This window comes from Pseudonaja textilis, chromosome 1 (assembly GCF_049901715.1).
Source record: "Pseudonaja textilis isolate UNSWEBS1 chromosome 1, rPseTex1.2, whole genome shotgun sequence".
Classification (NCBI taxonomy): domain Eukaryota; kingdom Metazoa; phylum Chordata; class Lepidosauria; order Squamata; family Elapidae; genus Pseudonaja; species Pseudonaja textilis.
The window spans coordinates 153,673,069-153,687,977 of NC_141990.1; the positions used below are offsets into that span (position 1 = coordinate 153,673,069).

Sequence of the window (14,909 nt, forward strand, 5' to 3'; positions counted from 1 at the left end):
AAGATTAAAAGCACTGGTATTTCATAGTGTAATAAACTTTTCTCTTGGTAACAAGAAGTTGGAAGGAGCCTGGTAGCATCTTTTTTTGACTAATTTTATTGAAAGACATAAACTTTCATGTGCTGCAGCTTATACTTTTTAATAAAGAGTGCTACCAGGCATCTGATGAGGTGAACTGGAGTTCATGAAAGTCTGTGCCGTTTAACAACATGAGTTAGTGAAAAGAGGGGCTATCGGATTCCTGAATTTTAAGTACCTTGTATTTAATCCTTAAATAATTGTTTATTCTTCTCTCTTTCTCATACAGTATTTCAACTCAAGAAGTTGTCAGTTAGTACTTGGAGCAGGTGCTTTACAAGTGGTTGGCTTGAAAACAATAACTACAAAGAATTTAGGTATGTCTGTGGTTTTAAAACATTCTGTGGTTCTGTACATTTGTAGGATTTTTTGTTTGTTTCAAGAAAAGAGAGTCCCAATTTAAGTTTAAATTTTGACCTTAATAGAATATTTGCTTATGATTTTTTTTCTGGCAAATTGATTGCCATAAGTGTTTGAATATTTAGAAAAATAATTGTAAGATTCAGTTCATAAAATGTGGTTCCTTCTGTCCAAACCTTTTCCTTCAAAGCTGTTCTCTAATGGAAATGATACTCTTTAATGCAGACAGTGAACAAGTCCTACAGGTCGTCCTTACTTAGCAATGATAATTGAGACCAGAATATCTATCACTGAGTAGTCATAAAGTGAGACGTGATGGGACCATGTTAATGTCATTAAGCAAATCAGCACAGGTTGTTGAGTCAGGATGTCACATGATCATGGTTTCCAACTTCCCCATTGACTTTGCCTGTGGGAAGCCAGCAGGGAAGGTTGCAAATCTCAATCCCGTGACTGTGGGATACTTTGATGATTGAAAATCCAGGCCAGCTGCTGAGTGTTTGCATCATGATCACGTTACCAAAAGGTGCCTTGAGGGCCAGAACTTGGAGACCGGGTTGAAGTACTACTTGTTCAGCACAGTTAAGTTTGAACAGTTGCTGAATGAGTAGTTGTTAACCAAGACCATCGGTATAGCTGAAATGAAAAAACTCCTTTAGCATAAAGTCAAACTCTTCTCTTGCAATTTTCCTTTTGTTTCTTCAATTTTTAGCACTTTCATCACGTTGCCTACAGCTTATAGTGTACTACATTCCTGTTATCAGGACTCACTTTGAAGCTCGCCTCCAGCCCAAACAGTTCAGCATGCTCAGGCATTTTGACCATATTACCAAGGTATTTTTTCTAATTACTTTCTGTATTAAATGTTGTACAAACCATCAAAAAGGGAACATTTGGCTCCTCAAAGTATGCTATATGCTTCCTAAATTAAAATAGACAGCAGTATCAATGTTTCCAGGTCAGAAATGTTCTTTTGAGCACACAAAATTTACAGCTTGTTATACCCTGTTATAAGTGAGACAATATGCCGTCCTCCTTGGAAGGATTTAATAAGAAACAGGCTTGTTCACTTTCATCCAGATTTCTTGGGAAGTGAGAAAAAATTCCCAGATGTTAACAATCCTCCATCAAAAGTAGAGTGCTTGGAAGAGAGCAATCATTTATCTCATTTGTTTAAAATGTGAAAAAGAAACAGCTGAACATTTGAGGAAAAGGCAGTTTCATATACCTTCTATAACAGCTTAAGAATTATTTTTTGTTTTTTTCCAAACTGCAGTTCATGGGAATAAAAAACTGATGTAAATAAGGTGGGGCACAATGAAATCATCTTTAGTTTTACTTTGTATTTTATAGATATTTATCACAAGGACAAAGTCTAACATAATATGAATAATAATCATGTTTTTATTCCAGGATTACCATGACCACATAGCAGAAATTTCCACTAAACTTGTAGCCATAATGGATACTTTGTTTGACAAATTGCTTTCCAAGGTAATAATCTGAGGATTGAATGATATTGCTTAATTTGTATTACATTCCTCATTTCCTCATTTTGCATGGAACTTAAACTGATACTTGACTGTATTTTTCCTATTCTTTTCTTTTAGCATTCTCAATGACATGTGCCAGGAAATATTTTAAAAATTATTTTAATGCTACCTTAAAAATAATTATCCTTGTACTATTGCTTCATGCCAGTAAGACTGTTATTCTTCTTATAGACATAACCTATGTATTTTTGACCTAAAATAGAAACAGTAAACCAGTACTTTCAATATCTGTGGAATAATGGCAGCCACAATACCCTCTTCCCTGGAGCATCGCTCATACCTACAACTCACAGGCAATCCTGTGAGTGCAGTGTTCTCATGCGAAAGACACATGTAGGGTGCTAGTTGCACTGATGCCATCCTTTAGGATTATAATCTGTGCTTTTGTCCCTCATAGAGTAATGGTACAGCAACTCTAACTCCTAGTAAGAGTTCATGTGGCCCAAACTGCAGAGAATAGGCATGTTGTACTATTTTTGCATAGGAGACCTGCACAAAGGAAAACAGAACCATCACGTGAGGTGAATGGAGAAGTTATTACAATGACTATTCCCATTTTATCCTCTCACAAATAAGTTGCTAGTCAAAATCCAGAAGACAAATTCAGTGACTCCTACTATTTGTATTTTCAGTATGAAGTGAAAGCTCCGGTACCTTCTATGTGCTTCAGGAATATTTGTAAGCAGATGGCAAAGATGCATGAAGCAATATATGACCTGCTTCCTGAGGAGCAAACACAGGTGACACCTTTGGGATGGTTGATCAATTGCTGCTGAGGAACTGCAATAAAAGTTCTCCCAAATGTTTAAGAGATGTAAAATGGGTCATAGTACACAATATTAATGGCATTTTAAATACTCTGTTTAATTGTTGGATGATATATAATATATGTAGTAAATCAGGAAATCAAATGGGAAGTGTTTTGTCTGATCTGAAACATCATTGCAAGAAAATCTTTAGTTATGAAACTATATAATGGGAAGGAAAAAAGGGTTGATCTCTTTTCTCTGCCAATATATTCTGTTGGGTTTCCCTTACTTAAAAACATCTATTTTATTACTCTCTGCATGTTGGTAGATGATTCATTCATATCATAAAAGAAGTAAATTAATCATTAGTTTTAACTAAGTTGATACATTATAGCTCATATGTGAATATTGTCAAAACATTTCTTCTGGTAGCACATAAGGTATTTAAACCTATTCTTATGCTGCTATATCTGATCTGATCTACACTGCCAAAATTGAAAGTTTGTCTAAGCTGAAAGCATAGATTACTAGAAATTGAATAGATGTAATGTTTCAGATTTGATTGCAAAAAGATGAGATTTTGAGCAAGCAGGAACATGAATATAGCACTGCAATTCTTTAAAGCAATCACATCTTTTCCCAGATTTATAGATGGCAATACATGGCACAATTATAATACAGTTCAATTAATCTCTTTGTAAGAACAAAAAATAAGCATCTTGTACTTCTATTAATATTAAAGTTTCCTGGATCACTGTACACTTCATCAGGTGTGTCTGATCTTATGTTGAGTGAGGAACAGTTGGGACACACAATTGTTGAGAAGATAAGAAAAAGGAGAGGAAAAGCTGGTGATCAGAAAGTTAGAATTAAACTTCACTAAAATTAAAATTAAACTTCACTAAACTGGGCGTGAGCAGTGCGTCATGCATCTGGCCCATGGGCCAGGAGTTTGACAGCCCTGATATAGACCCCAAAATGCATTTTATCAAATTACATGTTTTAATCACTTGTTCAGTGTCAGAATATTTACACATCTGATTATTACTCTGTAATTTGAGTGCTCATATTTCCTAACTTATTTCTTTTCCTTTTTCTAACAATATAAATCTGCTGCTTTCTCACACTTGTTTCCATTGCAGTAGACTTTACTCTAGAAACATTTGCTTAAACTGCAGATTGATGTAGTGACCCTTAGTGTTTGTGTTATAGATTCTTCAGAAAAATAATTTCTTCCTCTTAACTTTTCTGTTATCTTTTAGATGTTATTTTTAAGAATTAATGCAAGTTACAAATTTCATTTAAAGAGACAGTTGGCCCAGCTAAATGTAGTCAATGACGGAGGACCTCAAAATGGGTATGTTACCATAAAATTATTTCTTAGTTTGGGGGTACAGATTTTGTTATAGCATAAAAAAGTTAATATGATAATTGTATTTCTTCCCCACTTTTGCACTAGATTTAATTTACTTAATCACAGACCCATCTGCCCCTGCGAGACCCCCTTTGCAATATTGTGTCCAACTTTGGTTCAGTAGTTCAAGAAATTCAGTGTTCAAGAAATTTGTAATTCAAGAAGAATAGTGACAAACTGGAGCAAGTTCAGAGGAGAGTTCCTGAGATGATGAATTAAAACCCTATGAGGAATTATTAAACATCTGGCTATGTTTTTATCTTAAAGAAAGTACAGGTGAAACTCGAAAAATTAGAATATCATGCAAAAGTTCATTTATTTCAGTAATGCAACTTAAAAGGTGAAAATAATATATGAGATAGACTCATTACATGCAAAGCAAGATAGTTCAAGCCGTAATGTGTCATAATTGAGGTGATTATGGCTTCCAGCTCATGAAAACCCCAAATCCACAATCTCAGAAAATTAGAATATTGTGAAAAGGTTCAATATTCTAGGCTCAAAGTGTCCCACTCGAATCAGCTAAAAAAGCCATAACACCTGCAAAGGGTTCCTGAGCCTTTAAATGGTCTCTCAGTCTGGTTCAGTAGAAATCACAATCGTGGGAAAGACTGCTGACCTGACAGTGGTGCAGAAAACCATCATTGACACCCTCCATAAGGAAAGAAAGCCTCAAAAGGTAATTGCAAAAGAAGTTGGATGTTCCCAAAGTGCTCTATCAAAGCACATTAATAGAAAGTTATGTGGAAGGGGAAAATGTGGAAGAAAAAGGTGCACAAGCAGCAGGGATGACTGCAGCCTGGAGAGGATTGTCAGGAAAAGGCCATTCAAAAGTGTTGGGGACTTTCACAAGGAGTGGACTGAGGCTGGAGTCAGTGCATCAAGAGCCACCACACACAGATGGATCCTGGACATGGGCTTCAAATGTTGTATTCCTCTTGTCAAGCTGCTCCTGAACAAATGTCAGAAGCGTCTTACCTGGGCTAAAGAAAAACAGAACTGGTCTGTTGCTTAGTGGTCCAAAGTCCTCTTTTCTGATGAGAGCAACTTTTGCATCTCATTTGGAAACCAAGGACCCAGAGTCTGGAGGATGAATGGAGAGGCACACACTGCAAGATGTTTGAACTCCAGTGTGACGTTTCCACAGTCTGTGTTGATTTGGGGAGCCATATCATCCGTTGGTGTTGGTCCACTGTGCTTCATTAAGTCCAGAGTCAACGCAGCCATCTACCAGGAGATTTTGCAGCACTTCATGCTTCCTTCTGTAGACGAGCTTTATGGGGATGCTGACTTCATTTTCCAGCAGGACTTGGCACCTGCCCATACTGCCAAAAGCACCAAAACCTGGTTCAATGACCATGGGATTTCTGTGCTTGATTGGCCAGCAAACTCGCCTGACCTGAACCCCATAGAGAATCTACGGGGCATTGCCAAGAGAAAGATGAGAGACATGAGACCGAACAATGCAGAAGAGCTGAAGGCTGCTATTGAAGCATCCTGGTCTTCCATAACACCTCAGCAGTGCCACAGGCTGATAGCTTCCATGCCACGCTGCATTGAGGCAGTAATTGCTGCAAAAGGGGCCCAAACCAAGTACTGAGTACATATGCATGCTTATACTTTTCAGAGGTCCGATATTGTTCTATGTACAATCCTTGTTTTATTGATTGCATGTAGTATTCTAATTTTCTGAGATTGTGGATTTGGGGTTTTCATGAGCTATAAGCCATCATCATCACAATTATGACAAATCACAGCTTGAACTATCTTTCTTTGCATGTAATGAGTCTCTCTGATATATTAGGTTCACCTTTTAAGTTGCATTACTGAAATAAATGAAATTTTGCACGCTATTCTACACCTGTATATTATATCAACCTTGAAATAGCTAAAAGGTTGTTACACAAGAGAGCAGGGGGGCTTACAAGGGATAGGACCAGACCTGTGATTAAACGTTAAGGAAGGAGGTTATAGAATCACGAGGAACTTCCTGATTGTGTCAGCCAGAGAATAAGTTGCCACATGATCTAGTGAGTTATCTCTTGCTAGAGATCTTCAAACCATGACTGTCCATCTCCAAGATACTCTAGTGCGGGGCTTTTTAAGTGGATGTGCAGATGTTCTAGAATTCTGGGAAGACTTGAATGCTTTCTCTGGGAGTAAAGGAGAAAAAAAGATCTCTACAAAGGATTAAGTCTGTTATGCAAAACGTTTTACCACCACCGCCCCATCACAGGGGAACAGAGCAGCTGGAGCGACTCGGGTACACTCCAATATTTGTTCCCACATTAAAATGGCTCTTCTCCCTCACCTGCTATGAAACCAGCATTTCCACGCACTCTGGTAAAGAGGTAATTGCCTGTCTTTCCCTTGCTGTCACCTATACCATGTCTTCTTAAGTGCACATACACAGCTCCTATGCTATTGGGTTGCACTGCATAATCTATATTAGGCTATGTGAGAACTAATAAACGGGAAAGAAGCTGAAAATAAATTTGGATATCACTTCTTAAAATTACAAAAGTCTTTATAACAATGAGTTGGAATACAGTATAGGGGTAGGGGGAAATCAAAGGAGGTAGTCATGGGCTTTGCTGATGGAATACGTCTATGTGCCATTTATCTGTCTGTTGCAGCCTCCCAGAGTTAAAAAGAGCTGTCTGGAGTAACATTTATTTTTTGTGGTAAATAAAAAGTCTGCATTCTTTGGACTAGAATTAGGGTCTTACTGATACTTGCAGCTGTATCTCGCATATTCCACTGTTATGCAGTCTGAAGATGCTAACAATTGGAGGCATCCATCTACAGCCAGGTGCATGTGTTATACTGTGCTTGATGGGGTTTTGTGAGACTGGTGTGGTGGTGGTTCACTCATGCAAACCCATTTTTTTTATCAATAGAGATTTAGCTCTTGATTAAGGATTCCAAGATTATTTTTTTAAAGTAACAGGTTTCACATCTATGTTCATTTTTAACTGATTATATATTGCTACTTATATTTTACTGGTATTATTTCTTCCATAGATGCAAATAAAACAGGGAAATTTCCTCTGTATTTCAATATGATTACCGATAATATTGTAATTAAATAGTACTTTCAAAAATTTTATACGTTTGAATGCATAAATGTATACTTTCAAAAAATGCTAAAATTCATTTTTTTTCTATCTTGAAACCACACGTGTAAAATGCATGAGTTGAGGTTGGGAGGATTGCAGTAGTTGATAAAAAGTGGGTTTGGGTAGAAAAATTAGCCAAGTAATAAAATGGACTCACAACTCTTTAATATTTTCCTTAAAAACTTTCTGCTAAGAACGTGACCAACAGAAGGCGATGCTGTCTGTTTACTTAAGTGCTTTATATTCTAAGTTTCCAGTATAAAAAAAGAACAAGATATTAGGCTTAGAACTAATGGATTAACTCTCAACATATTTTAAATGGCATCAGTGTCAACAAGGTTTGAAAATGTATTTCCTGAATGTTTATTTCTGTTCTGCATAGATTGGTTACAGCTGATGTAGCTTTTTACACTGGAAACCTCCAAGCACTGAAAGGGCTTCAGACTCTAGATTTAAACATGGCTGAAATCTGGGAACAGAAGAGGTGACTAACAACTTGCCACTTCACGTTGGAATGATTTCTTCTTTGCAGAAGATGGATTCTTGCAAACTGAAGAAGAAACTGTCTTGAAATATGTTAGAACGTAGCTGTAGGAATGATTTGGGGAGAATCCCTTTTGCAAGAAAAGCAACAGCAGTTCTTTGCGCAGTTTCTTCATTCTATCTGGAACCAGACTCAGGTTTCTTTGGACCAAATCCAAGAGTTCATAGCTGTAACACAGCTGTTGTCTAGAGAGTGCTCTGTAAATCTTTATATTAAAAAGATGCTCTGCATTTCCTCTAGTGCAATGAAATTCATGTGATGTCTCACCTTATTTAATGATGGTACAGTTTGAAAATTCTTGCTGTTGAAATCTTGAGAATGTTTTCACTATAAAAGTATACTGTTAAAATTATTTTTTTACAGATGTTTCTATAAATTCTTAATTACCTACATAACTTTGGATTTGTTAAGGTGCATTCACGTTCCAAAGTATTTTTTTTCAATTGAATGACGTACTCTCATCAGGAAACAATATTTGAAATATTTCCTGTATCTTAAAATGAAGTTGCAAAGCTTGCCCAGTTCTCATAAGGGCAAACTGGAAAGGTAGTTCAAGCATATATTGTTTATTTAAGGAGGGTGATTATAACAGCATAAATTGGCCAGTTTCCGTGCAACATTTACCTCCAAGTTTTTCCCACCCACACCCCAATTAAAATATTTCAAGGGTGCATAGAAATAAATACCCATTAAAGCAACAGTATAAGGGGTATTAATTTATAACATTTTTAACGCTTTCAGGCTGGTACCTGCCTGTTATAAAGTAATAAAGTGCCTGTGTATTTCACCTCACAGCATTTTTATCTAAATCCAGTGAGTGCCTACTCTTGTGATGATTATGTACAACAATAGTCTACCATGTTTTGTGTGCCTATGGTTTTTTTCAAACAGGCATGCCTATCTGTTAACATTAGCAGAAATCACTGTCAATCAAAATAAAACTGTTAAAATGAATTGTTTAACTTATTTCCTAACATCATTACCAACAAAAACCGATATCCAGACTGGGGACGTGATATTCTTTATTTCAGTACCTGTACAGATGTGGAATTCATTTCCTCCTTTGTCTCAACACATTTTATTCTGTTAATATGAATATAATGAAGAAGGTAATCTGTTGAGTATTTAAAAGTAAACTAATGTTTTAAGTAGTAACATTATAGAAGCGAGATGAAAAACAATTATTCAAATGTTTCAGGTACCTTTTCTTTGGGTAAACAGGAGAAAACAGTCCAACTGAGGTTCTGAACCACCTTGTGAAGGGAGTGAGTTACTGTGAATAGCAGAGTTTGAAGGCAAATAATATTCTAGACATACCTGCTATAGTAGCAAAAAGTACTTCATAATGTAGGTGTATTTAATAGTTAACAGCATATTATTTCACAGTTTTTTCTGTTACAAGCAGTTCAAAAATCATTGAGTATCAGCAATATTGCACTTTAGATTATATTAATTGAATTACTGAGTTATTTAGATGTCTTTTTTAGTTTTCTCAGTTAAAAAGGGATTACAGAAATAATACTGTAAGAACAGAAGAGTGATTGTATACAAATCTTAATGCCTATATAGTCTTCCATTTGTGAAACTATATTATATGAAATTCATAGCAGCTCAGTGGTCTAGAATCCGAAGATTGCCCGAGACTATTTTGTTCTCCAGAACCGCTCCAGGGGGGATGTCAATCCTGTCACCATGATTTGCAATAATTATGACAGTTCCCTATGTATATAAAAAATAGGAAAATTCCAGTGAGCTGCCTCAAGATAACATTCTAAGTTTAAGTTTACATTTCATTAATTCTGAAGCAATCATATTTCATAAAGTACTGATATTAAACTACTTACATTTATTCTGCAACATCTAACAAAAACACATGCTGTTTCATTAAAGAAATTCCAACCATATGCATTAATTTCCTGTTTCACTAGAACTGTCATTTATATTTGAGAAATGTGTATTGCAGCCTCAAGATGTTTTCTAAAATTAGCAGAATTAGATCAGAATAGCTTTGAAGGCATATATCTGAATCCAAGATTGTGGTTTACTACAGAGACAATCATTTTTATAGCAGGAAAGATTTTATGTCCCCCAACCAAACTGCACAAGGAAATATTCTTGGCTGTTAATTGCCAGCCAAGTTTTCCCTTGGGGCTCTGTTCCTGAGGGATGGACTTCTGCATCTTCGAGAAATCAACTGCCTGTTCTGAAGCGGCTTACAGCAGGCATATCTGATGAGAACCACTGATGCAGAACTTACAGGTTTTAAACTTTTTTTTTCTTATTAAATCTTCGTGTTTTCTGAAATTCTGAACTACTTCTTTCTGAACCCCAACTAAAATATCTCTGGGATTGATTACTTTTTTCTACATCTAAGAGGACTGTTTACATAATTACTTCTGTACACTGCTTTTTGTGTTCCTCTTTTTTAATTGCTCAGTGTTTCACTCTTTCTTCCAGTAAAATTCACAACTGAAAATTTACAACAGCTAATTTGAAAAAGGACGTTCCATACAGCAAGTGCTGTTGTTATCCTTTCTTCAAAATGCAAAGAGAACACTGCTTTAATTTAAAACTATAGACAATGCCATTATACCATCACAGGCACTGGCAAGTCTTAACAGAGCCATGGGAGCACTGGTCCATTACCTTTTAACTAAGAAATGAAGGTCATATGTTTTTTAAGAGGTCTATGGGCAATTTGCCACAGCCAACTCGCTGCAGGACAATTTGCTGTGGGACAAGATTTACACTAATATCAAAGAAATAATGGGATACAATCATTTTTAAAAAAGCATGCAAAAGGAGGTACAGAATGAAATGTGAATTGCAAAAATTAAAGTAATTATTTTAAATAGTTAAATAGAATTATTAAATTGTCTTGCAGCAAACTGCCCCACAGCGAGTTGGCCATGGTGAGTTGTCCCATTCCATATAAAAAGTTCCACTGAACCCTAAAAGGCACATGTTTGAACAAGTACCTGGGGTATATACTACATTATTCAGGGGCAACATGCTCTTATTTCTCAGGTTGCTCTGAATGGTCAGAAGGGTTCTGCAGCAAGTACTGCATGGCATGGGGCCAAGTTATTTGAGGCAGCTCCTCTGCCCAGCTACTTCTACTTGTCCTAACCGAGCTGGCAGGAGAGGCATGCTATGAATCCATTTACAAAGGAATGTCATCCGAAGGATACGGGAGGAAAGCCTTTTCTGCCACAGCATCCGCTCTCATTACCCCTGGGGTTAGCGGCCCTGATGCTGCTGGGGCCTTTCAAGAGGCTATCAAGACAGGACTTCGTCATCACTGGGGATCCAGTATTGGGGAGCAGATAATTGGGATCCAATTGTACTGTAAAATCATTGTATGGGTTGCACTCTCCCACAAATTTAAGTTTTAATTTTTTCTTTGTTTCCTGTTTTTAAGTATGTGAGCTGCCCAGACTCACCTATGTGAAGTGAACTGCTGTATACATTGAATAAATAAGCAAGCCTATTTTTTTCTAGAAAAATAGTATGTACTATTTTTCAGTATGTACCAGCTACTTTGAAACTTTCTGGAGCCAAGACATGGCACAATTCCTCTATGAAGCAAAGTTAAATTTACTGTAGGTGTCAATTACAAGCAGCAGGAAAGTAGAAACTAGCTTCCTGGAAAAACTACTTCAGGTAGCAAAATATGTTCCTAACACCGCTCTCTTTAGATGCAGAATTTACAAAGATCAAAATAGAAATGTGACTTAAGTGCTCTCAAATTGTGGTTAAAAGCTTGCACTCAGAGCCCCAATAATTATCCAATCAGATAATTACTCTTGGAATATTACCTACAGTAAATCTCAATCAAATGAGATGCCGATGCACTTGGAACAGTTCATGATATAGAATTTTAAAAAGGGTTATACCAAGATGTTTTTACAGCTAAATTGGGGCAGACCTAATTCTATTTTAAGTCACCATTGCATTTGACCCAATTTACAAATGACAAATTTTTGAAGCCCTACACACTATTTCATTTAAGGTCTTAACCATCAGCAATGATGGAGGGTAAGAATCCCAAAATTCCTGTGGAGACTGATTCTTGAGGGAGAGGAGGAACAGCCAACAGGGAGTGGAAGTGTGGCTCCGGAGGTTGTGGAGGAGGCTGTGGAAGGGCAGAGCAGTCGGAGGAGGACCCAGGCCCATCCGCTATCTATCCTAGGGCACAGAGGGAGGAGAGGATAAGGTAGAGATGTGGTCTCCTCGGGAGGAGAGGGCCTTGATCCTTTTCATGGGCTGCAGGTGTGACAACTGAATAAGAGTTTGGACCTGCGTACTGGCAAACGCTGCAAACAAAGCGTGTAAATATCTCTATAGTTCCTGAGTTTGGCGTCCTTCCCAGTGTGTTATCTGTGGACACCCTCCAGCCCTTATCTTGCCTGGTTTGTATTGCTTTTTTCCTTCTTTGTGTAACTGTTTGTGTGGGAGTTTTTTTGTCTTCCGTCAAAGATATTCAGAGCTTGGAAGCGAAGTGAAGGAATAAAAGGGGCATCACCTGTTTTCTGTGATGGTGTTTGTTTTGTATCCCACTCTGGGTGATCACAATTCCCTTTGTGAAAAAAACTCTGTCCCCAAAAAGATGGGAATCAAAGCATCATAAGCTGCTATGTTGCAATTTTTACTTAGATGCCCACAATGAGCTATTAGCACCTCTTCTTAGTCCATTTCATACAGAAGAATTATTCTTTTGGCTATTTGCTGTTGGAACAGTTTTATTTAGCCTATAGAATGTCTGCATTGTTGACAGCATGGTACAGAAGGCTACAGGCAGTTTTAGCATATCAGCAACACTAATTTGTATTACATCTTGTATTTTTTAATCACGTCTGACCCATAAAAAAGTTTTAAAACTATTCTAGTGCAATTATATAATTAAGAATGTTGTTAATTTGGAAATACTTGCTTTTGGTTTATTTGTTTGCTTCAAGCAGATACATGCTACTCAACTTGTCTAAACTAATTCTGATTCCATTTTTACATTCTTCAAATCCTTTAATTCTTTTTTTTTAACTACAAGAATAAAGAATGTTTATTTTAAGGAAATGTTCAGTTGAAATGGTATGAACATATTGAATGGAATTCAGTTCTTAATTTGTGAATCTACCATTTAGTATCTGTAGAGTTTGGTATGTTCAAAAGTTTTGTTTATGTCCATTTCCTTCAAACTGGATAATTTGTCTATATATCTGTTATTAAGTATATTGAGTTTTATTATTTCTTACTTTTAATATTTTAATTAGCTCTGATTGATTTTAATGAAGAAAAATTCTAGCATGAGATATTTTACATTTTTCAGAATATATAATGGAGGACAATCCAAACTGGGAGAAGCCCAGCATCATTCCTCTGCTTCATACAATGGAAGATAATTGTTCTTAATTAATTCAATAATATTTGGAAACAAAATTTTATTCTGTCAAGCCTGACATTAATGACAGACACAATAACTTAACAACCCAAGTAGATAATCAGGTTAAAAAAATTAAAGAATTGCAGAGAAGACATCTGCAACTGAGTTTAGAAGTCTTCAGGCACCTAAACAAATCGGATGCTAAATGGGAACAAGCAGAAGTAGATTTACATAAAAACAGCTTAAAATTTCAGAGGTAATATGGGGAGATCTAGAAATGGAAAATCTACTTAAATCTTATTTTAACCAGCTCTTAAATGAAACTTATTTCTTTGCTTGCATACATATGCAGAGACAGCACAAAACAGCTTTTGAACCAGCTGTGCAAACTCACAAACCATTTGACTACTTTAACAGCTTAAAGTGAAGTGCTTCATGTGCACTTGCCGTTTTGCACAAGAGTACTTCTGACAGTTCTGTACAATTCTATTTAAGTAATTTAAAATATACGATTAATTTTAAGTAATCAACCGGATGCCCAATAGCAAATGGATATTGCAAGAATGCATTGATGACTTCTAAAGACATTGGCAGATTATGTCAAAAAGTATTGCTTGAGAATGCAGTATTTCAAGTATATAAAAGTTTGGGGTTGTTTTAAAATTTTAATCATATTGACCAACCTTTAATGCAACATGTTTCCCAAACGTGACATCGCCTGAAACAGTTAGATGATCCAGTTCAAGCATATCTGGGATACTTTCAAACCTCCTCAGAAAATCTTGAACCTTAAAAAAAATAAGAATGTAAAGTCAGGTTCAGTATTTATGAAACTCACAATATGTATTCAAAGAATTGTACCGCAAACCATAGTGCAAAGTTGTTAATTTGGAAAACACAAGCCCCAAGGAAGTGTCATAACTTTTGAATCTGGAACACAGCTTGATCTGCAATTCATTGAGGGCCGTATAGTGGTTCACTACTATAGCTGTAACTTTTAAGTTAAAAGTTTAGTATTTCATATAGCTCTCTTTAATTGTTCTCCTTGTTCTGATCCACATCTGATTACGTGATGATTACATTTAATTAAGTTATTTTATTCACCTTAGCTAAATTGTATTTGTATCTCACCTTCATGTTTTTACAAACAACTCAAAGACAGCAAATATATCCCATTTTTCCCACAGTAACAATCCTATGATGTGCCTTGGGCTGAGAGAGAGTGACTAGCCCAAAGTCATCCACCTGGCTTCCATGGCTAAGGCAGGACTAGAACTCACCATCTCACTGTTTCAAGTCTGGTGCCTGAACCATTAGACCAAGTTGGCTTTTGTCTGAATGGGAAAGTTGAGTGATTTAAGGAAGGCAAAACTATAATGAACAGGTAAAGAGGGACGGGAATACTCTTTATAATGTTTAAGAATTTATTAAAATGATAACCCTAATTTAAAAAACTTCAAAAAAACAACCCTATTAGAATGAGTGTGGGAAGGCACAAATGTTACCCTTCAGCCCCTAAATACACACTTTTAAAAGCTTTAGAATGCCAGGATAACTGTGAAGGATCAGTGGCCTCAACTTGGTCTTGCAATCTTCTGGAAGATTGCAAGATGCTACTACTCACTGGAAGGACCAGAGATGCTGGTTTTGGTTTTGGGGGAGGAACAATGAAATGGCATGGAAAGGGGAAACTTCTGGGAGGAATCTGCTAC

The 14,909-nt window shown here is 36.5% G+C and overlaps 2 protein-coding genes across 12 annotated transcripts in view; one reads left to right on the forward strand and one right to left on the reverse strand.

The window, feature by feature from the left end:
- The window catches only part of VPS54 (VPS54 subunit of GARP complex), a 49,649-nt gene extending 40,878 nt beyond the window's left edge, over nucleotides 1–8,771 (forward strand). For all 3 annotated transcript variants that reach the window (XM_026712882.2, XM_026712884.2, XM_087919318.1), the window contains exons 19-24: nucleotides 308–395; nucleotides 1,151–1,272; nucleotides 1,852–1,932; nucleotides 2,624–2,731; nucleotides 4,003–4,097; nucleotides 7,656–8,771. In XM_026712882.2, the coding sequence (XP_026568667.1) occupies nucleotides 308–395; nucleotides 1,151–1,272; nucleotides 1,852–1,932; nucleotides 2,624–2,731; nucleotides 4,003–4,097; nucleotides 7,656–7,761 (600 nt within the window). In that variant the 3' untranslated portion in view covers nucleotides 7,762–8,771. The remainder of the gene's footprint in view (nucleotides 1–307; nucleotides 396–1,150; nucleotides 1,273–1,851; nucleotides 1,933–2,623; nucleotides 2,732–4,002; nucleotides 4,098–7,655) is intronic.
- A 51-nt stretch (nucleotides 8,772–8,822) lies between these two features.
- UGP2 (UDP-glucose pyrophosphorylase 2) overlaps nucleotides 8,823–14,909 on the reverse strand; it is a 28,970-nt gene continuing 22,883 nt past the window's right edge. For all 9 annotated transcript variants that reach the window (XM_026712889.2, XM_087919320.1, XM_026712887.2 and 6 more), the window contains 2 exons: nucleotides 13,881–13,985; nucleotides 8,823–9,536 (listed from right to left, as the gene is read on the reverse strand). In XM_026712889.2, the coding sequence (XP_026568674.1) occupies nucleotides 9,429–9,536; nucleotides 13,881–13,985 (213 nt within the window). In that variant the 3' untranslated portion in view covers nucleotides 8,823–9,428. The remainder of the gene's footprint in view (nucleotides 9,537–13,880; nucleotides 13,986–14,909) is intronic.